Below are 22,731 nucleotides of genomic sequence, written 5' to 3'. Positions count from 1 at the left end.
GCATCGGTGCAGGGTGAAGCAACCACTCACCTCCAGAGACTGACGTGAGCCTATAATGCCTACATCCTCGTACCTGGAGCATCGGTGCAGGGTGAAGCAACCACTCACCTGTCTACAGCAGGTTCCAACATTTGGCATTCAGTCAAAACTTCCAAACCGTGGAAAACTCTCCTGAAACTGATTTCTCAACACAGAGACAAAGAGGCAACGACAAGGTGGGCAGTGGGGAGAGGAGCATGAGGGATGAGAGCTCCACTCAGACACAAGACCAGACAATTAGCTAATAACTGGAACTGGCATTGCAAGTCAGCTAGCATCAGCTCCACTTTTATTTTAAAAAGGTTTACTGGACATCAAAAAGAAACGAACCGAGGTTTATTTTAAACTTGAACATAAAAAGTATTAAATTCCAATCACATCTTGGTTTGTGGTCCTTCTAAATGAGCTGTCATGCAGACTGATGTCGGTGCTCAGAACCTCCCAGATCGTTCACGATCCTTGGAACGTCTACGTTCGCGGTCTCGATCCCTCCCGCCACGACCTCCACGCTCCCGTGACCTGGACCTCTTGCGCTCACGAGATCTCGATCTTGATCTGTGTCTTTTACAAAGCACAGAGCCGTTAAAAAAAGGCAAAAGAAAAACAGAAAATGTTGAGAGTACTCGGTTCAGGTGAAACTGCTGAAACGTCACTGACCTGAGCCATTGCCTGCTCATGACCCGAGGGCGAGGACAATGGTTTAATCCTGGCACGTGCAAGATGATGCACTGGCAGGAATATTAGGATTGGGCAAATACAATGAACAGCAGGGCACAGTACTGGGACCCTGGCACACAACTCAAGGATCTCTGAAAATAGCAGAGACATAAGATGGTGAAGACACATGGGCTGACTAGCTGGGGCAGAGAATGTACAATGGGGAGGTAATGGTACAACTATGTATGTGGACAGTTCTGGCCACTACAGGATGCGAAAGTGCTTGCAGATGCAACACTGAGATGGTGCTTAAGATGAAACATTTCAGTCATGGGGGGGGGGGATAGGCAAGGTTTGTTTCTTTGGATTAGAAGCGAGGGGGAACTTGATGGAAGTCCATAAAATGACACTGTGCATGGACAGGGTACCCATGGGAGATCTTTCCCCAGAGCAGATGGATCCAAAACTAGAGGACATGGGATTGGAGCGAGCAGTCTGTGCATGTGGACGGGGATTTTCTTCAGACAATGGCGGGCTGGAATCTAGAATGCATCTCTTGAGTGGGTATTGCAGACAGATACTCTCAACATCTATGAAGTTGGATTGTAAAGACAAAGAGAATGGACCGCTGATATAGGCACGACATGATATGGTGTGCCAAAGGTCTGTTTTCGTGTTGTATGACAATGACTCCACTGATAAGATTTTAGGTCACTTCTGGAATGGGGTTAAGGCAGGACAGCAGTGGGGTCAAAGACCCGTGGCTGAAGGTGCAGACTAGAGAGCCCACCCTCAATTTGCCTCTGCCTCACCAGCTCCCACCAACTTCTATTCAGATTTAAATTTCCTGGTTGGTCAGCATCTTGCTTTTTCAGAAATATCCCATATCTCGGGATATTCAGAAACATCCTACCCGTCTCACCCAAAACCCTTGAGCCTCTACAATACAATGCCTCTACACCGAGGATGCGTTCAGCATGGCAGCACCAGCAAACACAAGCTCGAGACCCCCAGAAACCAAAGCCCATCGGCCCTGCATCAATCCCACCATCTCCCCTCGACACGTGGCTGGGTGGATGCCAAGGTCTCAGAGGCTGCAGGGGTTCACCAGGGCTTGTGATGCAAACTTTGCAAAGAGACTCGAGAAGTTGGTTTAGAGCAAGGAAGGGTTTTGTTTAGATTGATGTTTAAAATTATTAAGGGTTTTGATACAGTAAATGAGAAATGTCCAGCTGCAGGAACATCAGAAGCCAGAGGGCATGAATGTCAGAACTATTAAAGGCCTTAATTTATTTTTAAACTCTAATGAGTTATTTGAACTAGAATGTGCTGACTAAAAGGGAGGTGGAAATAGAATTGATTCAATAGAAACTTTACAAAATATGAACATCCAGCAGAAACATTCCAACATAAGATAGTCGGTCAAGACTGATTGGATGGGAAAGATCCAACACAAGTACCAACTACTCTGCAATTCCAAACCCATTCCACTGCCCTTCGCTTCCCACGGTCGACATCAATTCCAACCAATTTCACTGCCCCTCTCTTTCCACACACTGCCCGTAGCCCTGTCTCTATTTCACTACACTTTGCCAGAGCCTGTGTTGTTAGCTCATTAACCCACTTGCCTGGTCTGCAACATTGCCATCTCAGTTGCAATGCTGCACTCTGTCGCAGTCCCACTGGCCTTTATCACAAGCCCACATCTTCTCGGGTAGACACAGAGTGCTGGAGTAACTCAGCAGGTCAAGCAGCATCTCAGGAGAACATGGATGGGTGACGTTTCACAGAGTGCTGGAGTAACTCAGCAGGTCAGGCAGCATCTCAGGAGAGAAGGAATGGGACTTTGTCCCGCTCCTTCCCCTGACATCATTCTGAAGAAGGGTCTCGACCTGAAATGTCACCCATTCCTTCTCTCCAGAGATGCTGCCTGTCCCGCTGAGTTACTCCAGCATTTTGTGTCTACCTTCAATTTAAACCAGCATCTGCAGTTATTTCCCCCCACATCTTCTCTGCAGCCTCAGTACATTCCTGTATTTCAAACATTTCTCTCTCCACCCTGAAACACATGACTCATACACTCACTAGGCTAGCAGCTTTGATGTTCCAACGCCCCCGATTCCTAACTTTGCCACCTTTTAGTTCCTCCAATTCCTCCAACAGAAGCATCCTATACTTACATCAAAATGTAAAAATCCATTCATTCCCTTTTCCTCTGTCCAGTTGTTCTAACCTCACTATTCCAAACCTCTCCAGCTTTGCTCTGCTAATAGCACTTGGTAAATCTAGCCTGTGCTAACTCCGACGGCTACCATGGGTTTCTGATAATGAAGGGAGAGAGTAAAATTGCACTCAGTTAAGCAATAGGTCAGCATGCACAGCCCAAACCCTCCTGATGTGCATGCAGAGAAAGCAGAGCACCCAAAGACCTTGCCCTGACTGCTGAGGCACAAACTCCCTGACCTCATACACCCCTGCCTCTCCCTGCACCCCTCAGCACCGAGGGCACAGGTGCAGAAACACGTGGTGCTGAATGTCCCTGTGGCTGGAGAGCCACCCTAACATCGCCGGGCATCTGTGCACAGAACTGCGCCCCGCCCCCTGCTCCCTGCACATATCTGCGCCCCGCCCCCTGCTCACATCTGCACCCCGCTCCCTGCACATATCTGTGCCCCGACCGAACTGCACCCCGCTCTCTGCACATATCTGCGCCCCGCCCACTGCTCCCTGCACATATCTGCGCCCCGCTCCCTGCACATATCTGCGCCCCGCCCCCTGCACATATCTGCGCCCCGCCCCCTGCACATATCTGCGCCCCGCCCCCTGCACATATCTGCGCCCCGCCCTCTGCACATATCTGCGCCCCGCTCCCTGCACATATCTGCGCCCCGCTCCCTGCACATATCTGCGCCCCGCCCCTGCACATATCTGCGCCCCCCTCCCTGCACATATCTGCGCCCCGCTCCCTGCACATATTTGCGCCCCCCGCTCATATCTGCGCCCCGCTCCCTGGTCATATCTGCGCCCCGCTCCCTGCACATATCTGCGCCCCGCCCCCTGCACATATCTGCGCCCCGCCCCTGCACATATCTACGCCCCGCCCCCTGCACATATCTGCACCCCGCCCCCTGCTCCCTGCACATATCTGCGCCCCGCTCCCTGCACATATCTGCGCCCCGCTCCCTGCACATATCTGCGCCCCGCCCCCTGCACATATCTGCGCCCCGCCCTCTGCACATATCTGCGCCCCGCTCCCTGCACATATCTGCGCCCCGCTCCCTGCACATATCTGCGCCCCGCTCCTGCACATATCTGCGCCCCGCCCTCTGCACATATCTGCGCCCCGCTCCCAGCTCATATCTGCGCCCTGCTCCCTGCACATATCTGCGCCCCGCGCTCCCTGCACATATCTGCGCCCCGCGCTCCCTGCACATATCTGCGCCCCGCTCCCTGCACATATCTGCGCCCTGCTCTCTGCGCATATCTGCGCCCCCTGCACATATCTGCTCCCCGCTCCCTGCACATATCTGCACCACACTTCCTGCAGATCTGCGCCCCACACTGTGCACTGAGTGACGACTGTCGCTGACCGCCTGCAGCAGGTAGTGCAGAAAAGCGGGGCCACACTTGCCACCTGCCCTTCCATTACAGAGGAACACTACACTGTTGCCCGTGTGAAGTGGCACCAGTGCCAGGACAGGTCGTGCCCTGCTCCCCACACAGGCACGGCACCTTTGGGGAAATCACTGGGATGATAGAAGGAAGCTGAAAGGCAATGGGGTTGTACGGCACCTCCATCCTGGACCGGGCCATTTTCTGCCTGAAGTTGCTGCCCTGGTGACTGGATGACCCACTCTCCACCCTTCCTCCTCACCACATAACTAGAATGGAATTAGTCTGATGCACATCACTGCCACTCAGACTGAAGGATCGCACTCACCTGATAGCAGCCATTAAGTGCTTTGGGGTGATGGTTAGCAGCCGTTTGTCCCCAGACGAGGTTACACGGCTACCCTGCTGCTGGCTGAAACACATGGGAAAACGTGATGCATTTTTGATAAGAAAATAACAGTAGTAATTATACTCGGAGAAGAAGGACCTCGATGAGTGGGAGAGCAGAGAGATCAGTATAAAAACTTTTATTGGTTTCCCAGTCTAAGTCTTATTTCCACCATGGATACCCAAACCTACAACCCACCCTCTCCCCAGGCAGGTCGAAGGTGTAGATCAGTGCATGTTCCTTTAACATAGTGACCTCACCACTACTAACCACTCCCCATTGTCTTTGGTATAATTGTAACTTCCCCACCTCCAGCTCGCTCTCTAGTGCCAGTGATGACCACGGACAGCTAGGGCATAATGTATGTGCAGTGTTATGAATAAACTTATATATAGTAAAAGACTCTGCCTACGAGTGGCATCCTTTTACATGGTGTCAGATCGGTAGACTTGCGCCTCCTGTTTATCGGTTTTTATTTTATTATTTGTTTCTCCCAATTGTGTCCCCTCCTTCCACTTTGCCATGTCTTCCTCGTGTCGTCGTCCGGACACGCTCGTTTTCGATGAGGACATCGTGCACCGCTGGACTGTCTTCCAGCGGGACTACGAACACTATATAGCCATTGCCCATCCTGATGCGACTGCTGCGATAAAAGCCCACCTGCTCCTCAACCTGGCTGGTCCGGAGGCAATGGAACGCTATGCGTCGTTCCAATTCGTCCCTCCAGAGGACCGCAACGACCCGGTATGTCTCATTGCTAAGTTCACTGCCCTGTGCGACATACCCACCAACAATATCATCGAACGTTTTAAATTTTTCTCGCGGCGTCAGACTCCAGGGGAGCACGTTGACGCCTTTATTGCATCTTTAAGACATATGGCTCGGCGGTGCCGCCTTCAAACGATTACACCCGACGAGATGATCAGGGACGTCCTGGTCAACGGTCTCCTAAACTCTAGGCTGCGGGATGAGCTCCTAATGAAGCCTGACCTGTCGCTTACGGACGCAATACATGCCGCACGAATGGCCTCTGCTGTTGGCTCAGTATCCCGGCCGGCCCCCCAGGACATAAATTTCGCCAGCCGCCGGCGATTGAATGACCCACAGCCCAGGGTCGCCCCCTCCGCGCCCACTATGGCCACCACCGGCTGGCCGTGGTCGTCGGCAATGCTGACTCTCCACGGTCGTACCTGGTCAACTACGAGGGTACCGTGTACCGTCGTACCCGCCAGCACCTGATGCTGGTAAACGAACCTGCACCGCCCCCCGCGATCCCGTATTCGCCTCCCGTCCACTACAAGGTGCCTGATGTGCCTCCTGCTCCGGTACATCCGCAGTCGCCCCAGCTACCTACCCCTCCCTCGCCTGTGCGTGCATCGCTTCCCAGTCCTCCACCTTCCCCTGGTTCCCCGGCCTCTGTACCCGCACCCGTTCATGCTGCTCCTTCGACCGGCGGGGATGGTGGGTTGCGCACCCGCTCTGGGAGAGTGGTCAGGCCGCCTGTCCGGTACGGTGTGTACGAGTAGTCTGTTTGTAGTTTGAGCCTAGCGCATGAGCCGTGGTCACTTTGTTTCCAAGAGGAAGGATGTAGATCAGTGCATGTTCCTTTAACATAGTGACCTCACCACTACTAACCACTCCCCATTGTCTTTGGTATAATTGTAACTTCCCCACCTCCAGCTCGCTCTCTAGTGCCAGTGATGACCACGGACAGCTAGGGCATAATGTATGTGCAGTGTTATGAATAAACTTATATATAGTAAAAGACTCTGCCTACGAGTGGCATCCTTTTACAGAAGGGCTCTGTGCTTCTTTCACCAAGCCAGCTCTGACCCTCAACCATCATCTTCCTGTCTACCCCAGAATAAGCCTCTTTCACTCCCCTTGTACACATGGCCCCAGCACTGCCCGGTGGATGGTGAAACACCAACCCTACTCAAGTCATCTCTTCTTCCAAAGCTTTGGTGCTGCTCTATTTCCATCAGAACTGGAACATTTCACCTTTACTGACAATTTCTTCTCTTCCCTTACCTCCCATTCATACAAACCTCCTGTTCCCACAGCTAGACCCTGCTGCTCCACTATTCCAGTCCATTCTAGTTGCTAGTCTGCAACATCAACTCACTTGAAATCATCAGAGGTTCTGTGGTCTAGATTTCATCCACCAGTTGACCACATTTGCCCCATTTCCAAAATAAAATTAACCCCCAACTGGGTTCCCCACATCCCCCCCTTCCATCCACCAACCTTCCCTTTCAATGCATCACCATCTGCCACCACCGTGACCTCCAAACACATCATGCCCCTGCTTGCTACATTCTGTAGGAACCATTCCCTCCACCACACCCTGGTCTTCTCAACCACCAGAATACCCAAAGCACATCCAGCATCAAACACAGGGCTCCAACATCTGACCTCTCGCCTTTTCAGTGATTTATTGGTACTCCCAATTTATCATCTGTATGGGCTGCTGACAATGTGATGTTTTCTACATCACAGACCAAATGGGGATTTGGTAGCCTCTCTGCAGACGACCTGTTCAGTGTGTAAGCAGGGCCAAGCTTCCAGTTGCCTTTCACTAGAACTCCATCCACTCTGGAATCCCACCCTGCACTCCACAATCTCAGTGATAAAACTCAACACAGGCTTACCCAAACCAATTTTAACAAGTCCCGGTAACGTTAGTCCTATTTACATTCCTTTCAACATCCCTTTGTCTATCCAACACACTGCTCTGTGCCTGTGCAGCCACCCACCATGAACAATCACTCGCCACCCTTCCACTTCACTCAACATTTCTCCTGTTCCGATGGAACGTTTCACATGAAGGAACGTTTTTAAGGACCACTCATCCTACTGACATGGATGTGAAGTAAGTTACTAAGTATGAAGGGGGACTAGCAGAGGCTAGAGGCTCCTTAATATAAATCCATAGGCCTCAGGCACTGAGTGCAATATTGGATTCCACTCATGACAATGCTCGTGTTTGAGAGGGTGTGGACAGGCTGGGATCTTATCTGGAATACAAGGACAAGCATGGAAACACCGAGGCTCCTGTCACTGGGCCAAGGAGAAAGCATTGAGAGAACGTGGGAGAGGGTAGTTAGAAGCAGAGGATGCAACACATGAGGGGGAGAGAATGAAAGTAGCTTAAATACAGGAGAGCTGCGGGAGGCGAGGTCTCTTCTAGAATGTGGTTGGACATGGCCAAAGGAATGTGGAGAATAAGGCTGTCAAATGGGACTAATTGGTCAGCACGTTGAACAGACTTGACCAACCCGTGCTGCCTTCCTGCCCATCTGCAATCGCAGCTCAGAGCCACAGCACTACACACTGCAATGCGTGACTGTGCAGCTGCGATGGGGCCCGGCGCGCACATCTGTGCAGCTGCAGAGGGACTTGGCGTGCACGTCTGTGCAACTGCGGTGGGGCTTGGCGCCACGTCTGTGCAGCTGCATGGGGCTTGGCGTGCACATCTGTGCAGCTGCATGGGGCTTGGCGTGCACGTCTGTGCAACTGCGGTGGGGCCTGGTGTGCACGTCTGTGCAACTGCGGTGGGGCTTGGCGCGCACGTCTGTGCAGCTGCATGGGGCTTGGCGTGCACATCTGTGCAGCTGCAGTGGGGCCTGGCGCGCACATCTGTGCAGCTGCAGTGGGGCCTGGCGTGCACGTCTGTGCAGCTGCAGTGGGACTTGGCATGCACATCTATGCAGCTGCATGGGGCTTGGCGTGCACATATGTGCAGCTGCATGGGGCTTGGCGTGCACGTCTGTGCAGTTGCAGTGGGGCTTGGCGTGCACGTCTGTGCAGCTGCGGTGGGGCTTGGCATGCTCGTCTGGGCAGCTGCGGTGGGGCTTGGCGTGCACATCTGTGCAGCTGCAGTGGGATTTGGCGTGCATGTGATCCCCAGCGGTTGCAACGTGTGTGAATGCAGCCTGTGCATGTCTGTCAGTGGACACGAGAGAAGGAAACCAAGAGCAATGATCGGCAGTGGCACAAAGCAGGAATGCACGGTGGGCCAGAGCCGGCATACCCAGGCTGACAGGACGGAAGCCACAAGATGTGAAGGCAGGGCACCGGAGATACCGAGATCCCACTGACACACTGCCATGCGGAATGCTGACACATCCCACTCATACACCCACTGCCTCATACACCCACTGCCACCATCACCCCAGCCTCCCGTGGCAGTCTCACATACAACGCACAGACACGTACAGAAAATGCAACTGACCTCTTGCGGCGCCGTCCATACAGCTCACGGCGTAACTCCCGTGATATCGGCTTCAGGTGCATGAAGTTGCAGAAGCCTCCCCGGGTACACTCTCTGCAAAAGCAAGTCACCATTCAGCAACTGGACATGCGGCACTTCCTGCTGATGCTCTAACGCGTTCCTCAATCCTCGCCTCTGGCTCTCGGCGTTCTCCAAGATATCAACCGTTTGAGTGCTACAGCACAGAAACAGGCCATTGGGCCCACATCAAGGCCACCATGTGGGAACCCATCCACACTAATCCCTTCCCCTTCCAAAGCCAGACATTTCAAGAGCGGATCCAGACCCACGTTAAACGGTCAGTGATTCTGTCCCCACCACTCTTTGGCTGAGTGTTCCAGGTTCTCACCATTCTCTGGGTGAAGTCCCCAAACTACTCTAAATCACTTCCCCCTTCCCCGAAAATTATGCCCTGTAGTTTTAATTTACTTCTAACATAGGGGAACCATCTGCTGCATCTACTCTGTCTAGAAGCCTCAATTTCACTTGCGTGACACTGCGGGCTGCAAGCTGGTGCTGGCCAGAAGTGAAAGCCAACCCATTCAAAATGTGTACACTCCTTCACAATAACAGTCAGTGATGGCATTGCAGGTGGCTAGTGTGGTTGAGTGAGAAGGGACAGGGCATACTGATCTTGACAAATCGGGCAAGGATGCAAGGCCTGGAAGGCTGTGCTCCAACTTTCTAAACTTTGGTCAGGCCTCAGCTGGAGGACTGTGCCTGGTTTCTGGTTCCCCACAATGGCAAAGATCTCACTGGAGCATTAGAGGTGAAGAGGGGACATCACTGAGGTCCACAAAATGAGGTGCATAAATAAAGTATATTCCAAGAACTTTTCCTTGAAGTTAGAGAAATCAATATTCATACTACTGGGCTGTAAGCTGCCTAAGCGACACTACTGGGCTGTAAGCTGCATAAGCGACACGACATGCTGTTCCTCCAAATTCCTCCACCTATCCCGTGCTCAGTTTTTCCCCAGCCCTTTACCAACATTTGATCATTAGTTCCCACAACCATGGGCACGAGGGCAGCAGGTTTGGAATCCGGTCTATTTGCTACTATCCAACGCATAAGGGCAATTCCAGCACTTGCATAATTTCAGATTCGGTAATATTCATCATCTCTAAAACCAGGATTCAAAATTCTTGGATCTAGAAGTACGTGGTTCCGTGCCAGTGGCCCGACAGGGAAATGAGGGAATTGAGCCAAGAAGTTGGAACGTTCTGTTACTCACAGTACTCCAACTTATTCATGCTGAACCTTCGACTCCTGATTTCTGAAGCGTTTTTGGGAGGCATATTTTAGAAGCTCTGTAACAGAAGTGAACACTCACCCCATTTCATATTGTCTGCAGCAAGCTTCTCTAAAGTCGGTCACAGGGGAGAGCTCTGCATGGATAGGCTGTCCATTAAACCAACGATTGTTTAGATCATTCACAGCCTTTTCTGCATCTTCTTCATGGCGAAACTAACAGGATGGGAGAGAATAGAAAATGAAGAGCTTAAAAATTCATACTCCTTAGGAGCAGAATTAGGCTATTTGACCCATTGAGTCTACTCCGCCATTCAACCATGGCTGATCTATCTCTCCCTCTCAACCCCATTCTCCTGCCTTCTCCCCAATACTATGAACACCCGTACTAATCAAGAATCTGTCAATCTCTGCCTTAAAAATACCCAATGACAGCCTCTACAGCCGCCTGTGGCAATGAATTACAGATTCACCCGCCCCTGACTAAAGAAAGCTCGACACAGCCTGTGAAATCTCCCACCCATCAGTCATCCAGGAAGTACCCCTTGGCGCCCCCCAAATTATTCAAGACATACTCCCCACTAGCACGAGTTCAGGCTCCCCACTAGCACGAGCATGAGTCCAGGCTCCACCCGAAGCTCGGACCATCGCTGCCCGCTCAACGCTTATATTCTCACTTCTGGACCAGAAGTAGGGATTTTTAAAATGTAAAATTTCTCACCTTTACATAAACATTTCCAACCAGGTGATCACCCAAATTATCACAGACATTCATCTCTTCAATTTCACCATACTTTTCTTCCATTTCTGTGAAGACCTCCTACAGATGAAGGAAAGAATGACAGTTAACCCTTCAGCATTGAGCTAGAGCTACAGTTTAATCCCACAATACAAGCTGTGCATCAGCTCGATTCAGGGCAGCTACTGGGGAGACAAGGTAAGAGATGTACAGCCACCAACACAGCTGTTGAATTCTATAACTAATGTGTATAGTGAGATCCCTCAACTAACCAACCAATGAAAAAGTGCATCATTTCATAAAGTCTGTGCAGCAAATTACATAATATCTGTCAAGTTAACAATTACAAGTATATCACCAGCATACATCTTTGTACATCACGGCCTTCGCTTTTACCAGCAGTTCACTTCGGAGTTATCCACATTATACTGCATCAGCCACAGTTTGGCCCTTGTTCAATCTGTCTAAATCACCTAGAAACTTCTTTACATTTTCTAGTAGTTGACAATCACTCCCAGTACATGTTGCTGGAAAATGGAAATACTACAGAGACAAGGAACTGCAGATGCTGGAATCTTGAACAAAACGAGTGCTGGAGTAACTCAACAAGTAGTTTAGCTCAGTATGGCAGCATCTGGGGAGGAAATGGATGTGACGTTTCAGTTCAGAACCCTTGAAATATTACATTTGATTCCCTCTTCTATATTATTGATGTATATCGGGAACAGATTCCAGCAGCATCAGCGAGATACTGTCTGTCACCCACCTTTCCATCTCTAACATGCAATGCCTCCTGTATCATTCATTTCAATTTAATGTGCTTTCATACGACTTCAAAAGTGTTCCACAAATGCACACACAGCATAACCACTATCTTCACTTCTACAAGTTACTTCCAAAGTAAAAACTTCAATAATTTGGTCAGTTTCCCTTATGTTGACTTTGTGTAAACGTAAACCTGCGTGTCAACAGTTTATAATCAACCCCACCCCTGCATTAATCAGTTTGTTTTCTTTCTCCCTTCTTCATTAAGTAGTGAGATGATATTCACCTTTGTCCAGTCTGCAGAAACGGTCATTTTATTTCCACATTTTCAATGTTTCGTGAACTTTTAGAAGTGCACGCTGTGTCGCCACATTAAGTCATTAAAAGGTCAAAAATGCTGTTATCTCTAGAGACCCTTGACTTACAGCACATCCTTCAGCCTGAATTGTTTTAACCTTCCAAAAGCTCTATTTGTGTACATTGTCCACTCTGTACTTGTACTCATTTGGATACCCCGCAGACACATTGTTCATCAGTCAGAGAGGCAGACTGGCGGAACTGGTGGAGCTGCTGCCTCGCATCAGAGTGCTGCCTGAGAAGTGTTTGCACGCACTGTACTCTGTCACGGCATGGGTTTCCTCTGGGTGTTCCAGTTTCCTCCCACATCCCTAAGGCATGCGGAAATGTAGGTTAATTGGCCCTCTGTAACTTGCCCATAGTGTTTAGGAAATGGATGGGAAAGTGGGATAACGTGGAACTAGTGTGATGGGTGGTCGATAGTCGGCCTGGACTGTGGTTCCAAGGGTTCTTTTACACTCCATTTCTCAACTCAACATCACATTCCTCTCCTTTACAATTCTGCCCTGACGTCATATTATCTTTTCCCATTCTGATTGTGGTCAGCAATCCCAAGGCATCCAGCCATATTTGACTGTTTCATTTCTGAAAACTGGCCGGGCACAATCTGATCGCAGCAGGTCCATTTGATCTTAGTTCTCTACTATCTTTCAATAAATGAGTTTGAACATGAAGGCAATAGAACATGGAATTAAAATACCAAGCTACTGGAGTAACTCAGCAGGTCAGGCAGCATCTTGAGAGGATACGGATAGGCAATATTTTGGGTGGGGTCCTTCATCAGACTTGGGTCGGGGGGGTGGAGGGGGGAGAAAGCTGGAAAAGCAGGGGCGTGACAATGCCTGGTAAGTGATAGGTAGAGTCAGGCGCGGGAGATGGTTGACAGACGGGTGGACAAAGGTTAACGATGAAAAGGAGACAAATAGATGCAAGGAGAGAAGGAGTGGAATGTGAGGTTAGATGTTCGAGGTTTAGAGGAAGGGGAAAGTGGGAGGGGGGGAGATAGTGGGGGAAATGAGCGTGCACTGGGGGAGGGTGGGGGGGGAGGAATAAGTTTGGTTATTTACCTAATATGGGTTGCCTAGCCTGTGCTTGGCCTCACCGATGTATACGAGGGCACATCGGGAGCATCTAATACAGAAGATGGGGTTCGAGAACAGAGGATAGTTCAGCACAGCATTTAATTAATTTCAGACCCTTAAATTAAAACTGGAATTTAAACTCCAATCTCAATGAAAGTAACACAAAACTACTGGAATGGGTAAGGATTGCTTCCATCACCCACCTCCTTCAGGGAAGTAAGTCTGTTGTCCTGAGCTTGTCTGATGTTTTGTGGCTCCAGATCCACAATATCGTGACTCTGAACTGCCCCTCTAAATCAGGAGCAATGAGGATGGAAAATAAACATCTGGCACTGCCAGTGAGCACCAGACCCCATGAGCAAATAAAATAGTGGTTTGGTGCATTTTATAAACTTTTGCATAAATGATAGGAAGAACAAGAAAATATTTTCACTCAGTATTTAAAATGTGGAACTGTAAGAGTCGAGGAAAAGAATCATTGTTTTCTAACTGGACCTCGATGCACAAGAAGATGACTACAGTCTGCAGGAAAAGATGGGAATGGGTTTGTTCAACAAGGAACCACCATAAACTCGAGCAAGACACAAAGTGCTGCAGGAACTCGGTGGGCTGGGCTGCATCTGAGGGGGGTAATAGACAGACAATGCTTCCTGAGCCACAATGTTGGCTGAGCATTCCCTCCACAGAACCTCGCAGCTCAAGATCCCAGCATCTGCACTGTGGCACCAGGCTGGTTACGTGGTCGCCTTCTTGCCATAGCAATTCTATGATTCTACACTTAAAATTAACACTGCTCCACTGCCAAGGTAGAAGCACACCTCAACTGAATACTGATCTGCTTGGCTGAATAAAAATGTAGAATTTAGGATTCGACGGGTGGCTGAAAAAGGAGTGAAGGGTTGAATTTGCTCCTTGTAGCCAAAGCTCTGGAACTGCAGCCTGGCCAGATCCCATAGCCAACGTCCCAGGCCAACTTTGCAGGTCGATATCTCAGCTCCTCAGGCCAGCCGTTCCAGTAACATTGGACTCCTTTCAGAGGTCAATAGTCATTTTGTCAGAAAGGCTCTGGGACCAAGGATGCCGGAGAATCAGTAGTGGACCTGCACAACATTGGGTGCTGTGGACCAAAGGACCCAGTTCTGTGCCATATGACCATTATTTTATATACGCCAAACTCTTTGTTCAAATTGTGGAGATACACTCTTGCATTCTGCCATATAAACCTGAATAGAAATAGAGCAGGGCTGAAAATGACAGCTCAGCCAAGTGTATAATGACAGGATACCTGTTCTACACCATCTAATCTGCCCCCCTCTACAATTCAATGCAAAAAGGCAACGTATGCTTACCTCAAAGAACTCATCATAATGTTCCTGCATTTCAACATCACCAACAGCACCTAAAAAATAGATAAATTAACAACAACGATCTGAAGCTTGTTAATGACAAAACAAATATTTAAAGCTGTAGCATCTGATTGACCTCAAAAAATTAAAGATACAAACATGTTAAACACACTGTTCCAAACTGAAATACAGAACCTCTTCATCCTAATGTGTACTGTCTACATTGGGTTTAAAGCCCGTGCTTTGCCCCCGACTGTAGCACTCCTGACACACACCGTCTGTGTTTAGCTGCTCACTTTTACCTGGCCACTAACACCAGAGGGACCAATCGAGGCATGGACGTATCAATTAATATTCCAAAATGTTCAGTCAGTCACGAATTCTCACAAGTGAATGCAACGATTACATTTAGCTTGGGATTCTCAATGACAGATTATCTCCAGCCACCCGAGTCAAGTAACACCAATGGTTTGGTTACAATATCTGCTGCAGTCTCGGCCTGACATAAATCTGTGCTGGTTTAGAGGAAAGAGAAAGACAGTGAGACATGATGCTGCATAATTGGGCGGCACGGTGGCGCAGCGGTAGAGTTGCTGCTTTACAGCGAATGCAGCGCCGGAGACTCAGGTTCGATCCTGACTACGGGTGCTGCACTGTAAGGAGTTTGTACGTTCTCCCCGTGACCTGCGTGGGTTTTCTCCGAGATCTTCGGTTTCCTCCCACACTCCAAAGACGTACAGGTATGTAGGTTAATTGGCTGGGTAAATGTAAAAATTGTCCCTAGTGGGTGTAGGATAGTGTTAATGTGCGGGGATCGCTGGGCGGCACGGACTTGGAGGGCCGAAAAGGCCTGTTTCCGGCTGTATATATATGATATGATAATTGAATGTGTGTGGATGCAGCAAGTGACTCAGATGTACAAGGTTGGATAAGACAGCACAATTTTAAAAAACTGATAACGTATTCAAAGAGGGGAGGGCTGGACGTGTAACAGTCTGTAAGAGGCAGTTAAGGGGAGAGCAGGTGGCAATAGTGATCAAAGAAAAGTGGCAGGCTATTAAGTGTTAGGTTGAACTAGAGAATAACAACACGGGACAATCGCAATGCTGGGTGCGAGAGAGCGAGAAGATAAAATCAAGCATCTGCAAATGTACTTGGATAACAATAGGGAGAGAATTCAAATCACCCACCCCATTCCCTTAATATTAAATGCAAGAGGTCTAAAGTAGTGTGGTAGAGAGTATCAGTGGGAGAGTATTTTTGTGGTGGTGATCATAATTCACAGATCTAACACAGATAAGAAAACTGAGACAGACAGAATAAAAATAAAAGCACTCAACTGCAGGAAGAGTACTTTCACTGGATTATAAAGTTGACTTAAGTGAAGTGGGAACAACAATTTTCAGCATAAGAGCCATGTAAAGTGATCATAACGACTTGGGGTACAACCCCCCCCCCCCCCCCAGATGGAGGGTGCACAGTAACGTGCAGACTATTTACAGGCTGCGTGAGGGACTAAGGGAAGCTCATCACTAACCAAGAGGTTAGTCCAGCAGAAACTCTGCAAAAGTACAGGAAGGATTCAAACTAAAGGGGAAATCAGGAAAACAATGAGAAATAAGAAAAATAAGCAAGTAAAATGAAAGCAAACCCAAAGCCATTCTTTAAATATAGAAACAACAAAGAGTAGGGACCAAAGAGTCTGGAGGTACAGAACAAAGACAAGCTCTCAAAGAATATTTTGTGATGGTCCTCACTAAAAATGGGATGGTACTAATGTTGAATAACATCTTGAATAACATGGATCAACACAGCAAAAGGAGGAATGGATTTATCTTTGAAACTAATTGTAGGGCCCAAATGAAATGCATCCCAGGTGGTTAAAAGGCCAATAAATAAAGAGCCTGTCTAACTTTAATCCTCTATGGCTGCAGGAATGATTGTTTAGAAAAGGGGTAAACCTGGTAAATACAAAACCAGCCAGTTTAATTCTGATAGTTCATTCAAAGGAAGACTAACAGGCATGTGATTCAGGGACAGCCAACACGGGTTTATTAAGCGAAGGACATGCCAAAACAATAAAGTTGAACTTTGAGGAGGAACATGGAGACTCAATGAAAGCTTTGCATGATGCGGTCTTGGATTTTTTTAAAAGACCCATCATAAGACCCATTGGCTTCATGCAAGGAAGCAGAGGGTGATGGTGGAAGGTTGCTGCTCGGCTGGAGGCCTGTGACTAGTGGTGTGCCTCAGGGTTCAGTGCTGGGCCCGTTACTGTTTGCCATCTACATCAATGATTTGGATGAGTACATATAGGGCAAGATTAGCAAGTTTGCTGATGATACAAAAGTGGGTGGTTTTGCAGATAGTGAAGGTGGTTGTGAAAAAATTGCAGCAGGATCTTGATCAAATAGCTAAGTGGGCAGAGGAATGGTTGATGGGATTTAAAGCAGAAAAATGTGAGGTGTTGCATTTTGGAATGTCTAACATGGGCAGGACCTACACAGTGAATGGTAGGGCTCTGGGTAGTGTTACAGAGCAGAGGGATCCAGGGGTGCAGGTGCATAGCTCCCTGAAGGTGGAGTTGCAGGTAGATCGGTTGGTCAAAAAGGCTTTTGGGACGTTGGCCTTCATCAGTCAGCGTATTGAATATAGATATTGGGAGGTCATGTTTCAGTTGTACAAGACGTTGGTGAGGCCACATTTAGAGTATTGTGTTCAGTTCTGGGGACGATGTTATAGGAGAGATGTTGTCAAACTGGAAAGGGTACAAAGAAGATTTACGAGGATGTTGCCAGGACTAGAGGGTCTGGGCTATGGACAGAGGTTGAGCAGGCTGGGACTTTATTCCATGGAGCACAGGAAGATGAGGGGTGATCTTATAGAGGTGTATAAGATCACGAGAGGAATCGATCGAGTAGATGCACAGAGTCTCTTGCCCAGAGTGGATGAATCGAGGACCAGAGGACATAGGTTTACGGTGAAAGGGAAACGATCTATTAGAAATCTAAGGGGTAACTTTTTCACACAAAGGGTGGTGGGTGTATGGAACAAGCTGCCAGAGGAGGTAGTTGAGGCAGGGACTATCCCAACATTTAAGAAGCAGTTAGACAGGTACATGGATAGGACAGGTTTGGAAGGATATGGACCAAATTCTGGCAGGTGGGACTAGTGTAGCTGGGACATGTTGGCCAGTATGGGTAAGTTGGGCCTGTTTCCACACTGTATCACTCTATGACTCTATAAACGCAGACATCACATACTGATCACAAACATAAACCCCCATGGGATTCAGGGGAAAGTAGCAATTTCGATTCAGAATATTTTGTTCTGATTGGAGTCCTGTGACCAATCATGTGCCACAGGGATTTGTGCTAGTTAGTACATTTTGTGGGTGACACCAATATTGGTGGAACAGTGGGCAGTCCAAATTTACAACAGGGTCTGGATTTGGGATGAGGATGAAGGAATGTAGATTGAATCTTTGGAATTCTCTGCACAGACAACTGTAGAGACTAGAATATTTTCAATACAATGGGAATTGAGAGACGAGGGTTTACACAGGAAAGTGGTGCTGATAAAAGGTAAGCCCTGATCCTATTGAATGGTGGGGCGGGCATGCACAAGAATCGCATCCTCCACTGATGCTCCCATTTATCCCAATTTTCTTTATTTGTTGAGAGTCAGCGTGTAAGAGGGAGGTGTGAAATATCAGTTAGCTCAGCACACCTGCTAATATGATCACCAAAGATTATCAGATAGGGACAGCAATCTCCATGAATGCAGCAATGACCCAAGCACATCAGATACGGTCAACAGGATCAGTTGTTTCTTTGGTCTGAAAACAGCACCAAACGTATAAAATGATCTCAGGCATGGACAGAGCAGCAACCAGTCAATAGCCAGGCGGGACAGTATTTAAAATAATTAGCAGAAAACCCCACCGCATTTGGAGCTTTATTCCCCCCATTCTAGAGAATAAGAAGCCAGAACTCCCTGAAAGGATGTTAGAGGGAAAAAAAGCTCTCAACTCATTAAGAAAATATTAGTCTATTGAACAGAAGTGCTGCAGCTGATGTGTACACAAACCAAAAGCAGTAAAGTGAGATCTGGCTGGACAGCAGCTTTCACCTGGCATGAATTAGATGGGCTGAAAGGTATATGGCAATGGATGTGACCAATGATCCCACATTAACCAATACTACAAGTATGTCACAACCTGCCACTTAATAATTAAACCACTGCCCAAATGAACAGACATCTGAGCCACGGTCACATACACGTCAGCATGTGTTGATGAGTGCTCAACTCTCCAGCCTCCTGTCGGAAACGCCAGTGTGGGGGCAGATAATGACAAACACACCAAGGTTTTAGAATTAAAAACTAACATCAAAGTAGCAAAATGACAATGGAAACACACAATAAAAGCCTAGCACACAAGACCAGTTTGTGTTATAATATGCATCTGTATGACGCAATGGGATGTCACCCACCCGATTAGTACAAGTCACATCAAACTAAAATGGACTTGGTCAATCGAGGACACTGCAACTTTGTATTAATTGGTTATTAATCACATCCTGCCTTTCACATTCCATGGATAGTACGCGAGAGGCATGATCAGTTTTACCATCTCCTGTACCAGTCCTAATGGGAGATACCAACATGTTAGTTAACAGCAGTTCTACCCTGAGCTTCCCTTTGGTCCAGTCTCTCTCACTCCATGGAGGGAATCATCAAGCAGATTATTGACCCAGAGCTGTCCGCACCTTATGCAGCTACTGCCCTGACTAGAAACCCAAGTTACAGATATTCAATGGGAAATAGCCCTTACATAACCACTTACTCAATAGATTGTGAGTTTCCTAACTTCAGATTCACCAACACCTGCTTTGTGACCAATATGTGCGGATAGGGCAATTTATAAGTCAGGGCACCAGAGTGCAAGGGGCCTTAATCCAGCTACCAGGGAAGCTAGACATCAGCATGTACCAGAAACACTGAATCAGATTGTGGTTTTAGGAAAATATCAGATCTGTGCGGCTGCCATGATGTGTGGTAGATCTGTTATATTGTAGAATACAATTTAAATTGTTTTATAAAACATACTAGATACTTTCCAGGAATTCTCATCTCTATCATCTGCCTTTAACTGTACATATTATTTTTTTTAATAGTATTTCAGACTGCAATGAGCAGGAGAAAACTTCTCATCTTTACTACTATTACTTTAAAAAGTAATGATATTGTTGAACCCCCTACCCAATTTCATCTATATTAACACCCCCCCCCCCCCCCACACCACTTCAATTCAAATAAAGATTTTCTGACTCGCTGCAACCGAGCTTCCTGCTCCCTACCAAAAGGAAACCCAGGTACAGAAAGCTTTGTGAATACCTGGACCACTTCTGCATCGGATGCTCTGCTGTGACCCCTGGTCCAAGCCTCAGACTGCACCACGATCCGAAGATATCTGGTGCAACATTCTAGCCCCTGGATCAAGTTTAGTCAAAACACAAGCCCACAACCTGGAAGGGTTTTCCACTCATCATCAATTGCTCTTGCGTTTGGTCTCCTGCTCCTGTCTTTGCCAACAAAACACACCCTTCTCCCCATATCATCCTGACTCACACAGCTGGTTGAGAAAATTGTACGTTCACACATACTAGACTTTTCTCAAGCTATATTATTACAAGTACTGAACAGGATGACAAAACACACATCCTCCTGACTGCAAATACACTCGACAACCTGCAACGGCGTTTGTTAACTTACAGTGGAAACCGTCTGCTGTCTGGGTACAGTTTTGAGGGTTACGGTACAAGTTCAACAGCGCAATGGTCTGAAATACAAAACGTAACAAGTTTTGACACCACATCTCTAAAAAAATTCAACTTAAAACCTATTTCACACTCTTTGACTCAAGGGTAGACAGCATGGGGAGCTGAAAAGAAAACGTTAATCCCTTTAGTGATGAGTCTTCCTTTTCGTCAGAACTTGTCTGACAAAGCTGTGAAGCTATGGAGATATAACAGCAGCAGGACCACTAGCTCACAACTCAGAATAGTAAATCTGCCTGAAACATGGCAGCTCACAAACACACATTATAGTGTGCACCATCTGCAAACCCATTTGCCTTTCTAGTGCATTTCATTTGTAAACAGGTCAGGAAGTGCAGCCACACGACCACTGTATTTAACAACGGCTTTAACACGGCAGACTCTCGCCCTGGCACAGGGCCTTTGTTCCCTCAATGCGGTCACAACTGTCCTACTTGTAATTTTATACCATGAGATCCCCACAAATTTAAGGAGAATTGAGGTTTTGCGGAATCAAAATACTGGTCTTGAGTTGTTGGCCTATCTCAGCAAAGCATGATACTGAAAGGCTCTACTTACCTTACCTGTCCGCATGACTGAGTGCCGAGGTGCCCTTGCTCTTTGGCACTCACTACCCAGGGGTGGATGTTTCCTGAGACATTTCATTAATGTCAAATTGATCGTGCTCAGCTTCTCCAACTATGGAGACTGGAAGAGGACTTCTGGGTCCCCATAAAGATGGCACCAACTTACACAGACACACACACACACGGAGATGTCAATACTAGTGCTTGTTGGGAATGGAACATCAAGCCCTGGATTAATGCTAATTTCATGGTTACTCTTCACCTTTGCTTGAATTGGTCTCAATTCAGGTGAGACGGATAGCTACTGTTCTACAAAATGGCCAAACCCCAGATGTCCGATGGCGGGACTTACAGTGTGAGCCGTCTGCCGTCTGCGCACTATTTTGGGGATTACCGTAGATGTTTTGAATCAAGATGGTCTGCAGAAGAAAAAAAGGAAATCCCATTGGCTGCTGCACATAATGGCAAGGACTGCGGTGTGGAGAGAACTCTGACACGATCACAAACAATGCTACATTCATGAGGCTACGCAGCATACAGCTCAATGCAATAGGGCAGTGGAGAGGTAAAGTTGCAGCGAGTATCAGTGAGGTGGTCAGAAACCTTTAAATGAACTGGAAATTGTTATTTTGCATCCGCATTGTGTTCCTTGGATGGCCTTAGAGACAGCCTTCTGTTGCCCTTCAAGCATGGGAACAAAAATCAAAATCGTCTAAATTTAAATCAACTGTGAATGTTTTTAACATAAGCAGTATGGGGAGTAATGACAATGATGTTCCTACAGCCCACATCCCAGTGTGTAGGCTGGACAGTCACTACAGATCAACTTTGCAAAGTTGTTTGGCCAGTGCAATGCATGCAGATACGATCATGCAAATAAACATTAATCTGCGGCAACTTAACCTGCCGTCGCAAGGGTTCAAAGCGGAGAAGTTGCTGCAAGTGTGTGCTGTTGGTTTTGGGGGTTGGGAGATAAAGACGGGGAGAGAGTTGGGAGGAGGAGAAGGATCTGGTTTGCTGGGAATTATACAATTCATGTACAGGGGAGCTGACTGTCATGTACAGGGGAGCTGACTGTCATGTACAGGGGAGCTGACTGTCATGTACAGGGGAGCTGACTGTCATGTACAGGGGAGCTGACTGTCATGTACAGGGGAGCTGACTGTCATGTACAGGGGAGCTGACTGTCATGTACAGGGGAGCTGACTGTCATGTACAAGGGAGCTGACTGTCATGTACAAGGGAGCTGACTGTCATGTACAGGGGAGCTGACTGTCATGTACAGGGGAGCTGACTGTTTCCCTTCCCTTCCCTTGTAGCCTGGTGCATTTCAGACTGGGAGTTGCCTGGGGGCTCCAGTCTCATCTGGAAACTATGATATGCAGGAAGGAACTGCAGATGCTGGTTTACACCGAAGATAAACAAAGTGCTGGAGTAACTCAGCGGGACAGACAGCATCTCTGGATAGAAGGAATGGGTGTGTTTCGGGTCGAGACCCTTCTTCAGACAGACAGAAATTATGATGTTCAATTTAAATGGGAACATCATGTATTCCAGGCACAGAATGCATCGCAAAGTCAACATACTGTAGATAGCACAGCTACCCAGGGCAATACAATTTCACTAGCAGAATTTTCTGGCAACTTGTTGAGATAGGTTATACTGATGTGTGAATAACAATGTCGATGCACCTAGAAAGGCCAATGGATAAGAATCGCAAGCCATGAACTCGAGCCAATTTCTTCTCACGAATCATCGTATTGTCCCATCAGGAAATGAAATCAGATGCAGACCACCACAATCACTCAACCTTGCC

The 22,731-nt window shown here is 47.8% G+C and overlaps 1 protein-coding gene across 4 annotated transcripts in view; it reads right to left on the bottom strand.

Annotated features, from left to right (window-relative positions):
• Positions 1–300: 300 nt before the first annotated feature.
• Positions 301–22,731, bottom strand: part of u2af1 (U2 small nuclear RNA auxiliary factor 1) — a 45,645-nt gene continuing 23,214 nt past the window's right edge. Inside the window, exons 1-8 of one of the 4 annotated variants that reach the window (XM_078408834.1) lie at positions 21,268–21,291; positions 20,285–20,351; positions 14,513–14,562; positions 10,942–11,040; positions 10,303–10,436; positions 8,931–9,023; positions 4,637–4,720; positions 301–600 (exon numbers count right to left, since the gene is read on the bottom strand). In XM_078408834.1, the coding sequence (XP_078264960.1) occupies positions 471–600; positions 4,637–4,720; positions 8,931–9,023; positions 10,303–10,436; positions 10,942–11,040; positions 14,513–14,542 (570 nt within the window). In that variant the 5' untranslated portion in view covers positions 14,543–14,562; positions 20,285–20,351; positions 21,268–21,291 and the 3' untranslated portion in view covers positions 301–470. Of the gene's footprint in view, positions 601–4,636; positions 4,721–8,930; positions 9,024–10,302; positions 10,437–10,941; positions 11,041–14,512; positions 14,563–20,284; positions 20,352–21,267; positions 21,335–22,731 lie in introns of those variants that run through there. The other 3 variants (XM_078408835.1, XM_078408832.1, XM_078408833.1) reach the window with 3 other exon arrangements.

Source organism: Rhinoraja longicauda, chromosome 12 (assembly GCF_053455715.1).
Source record: "Rhinoraja longicauda isolate Sanriku21f chromosome 12, sRhiLon1.1, whole genome shotgun sequence".
Lineage (NCBI taxonomy): Eukaryota > Metazoa > Chordata > Chondrichthyes > Rajiformes > Arhynchobatidae > Rhinoraja > Rhinoraja longicauda.
The sequence above is the reverse complement of the archived record's forward strand: the minus strand, read 5'-3'. Positions and strand labels throughout refer to the sequence as shown.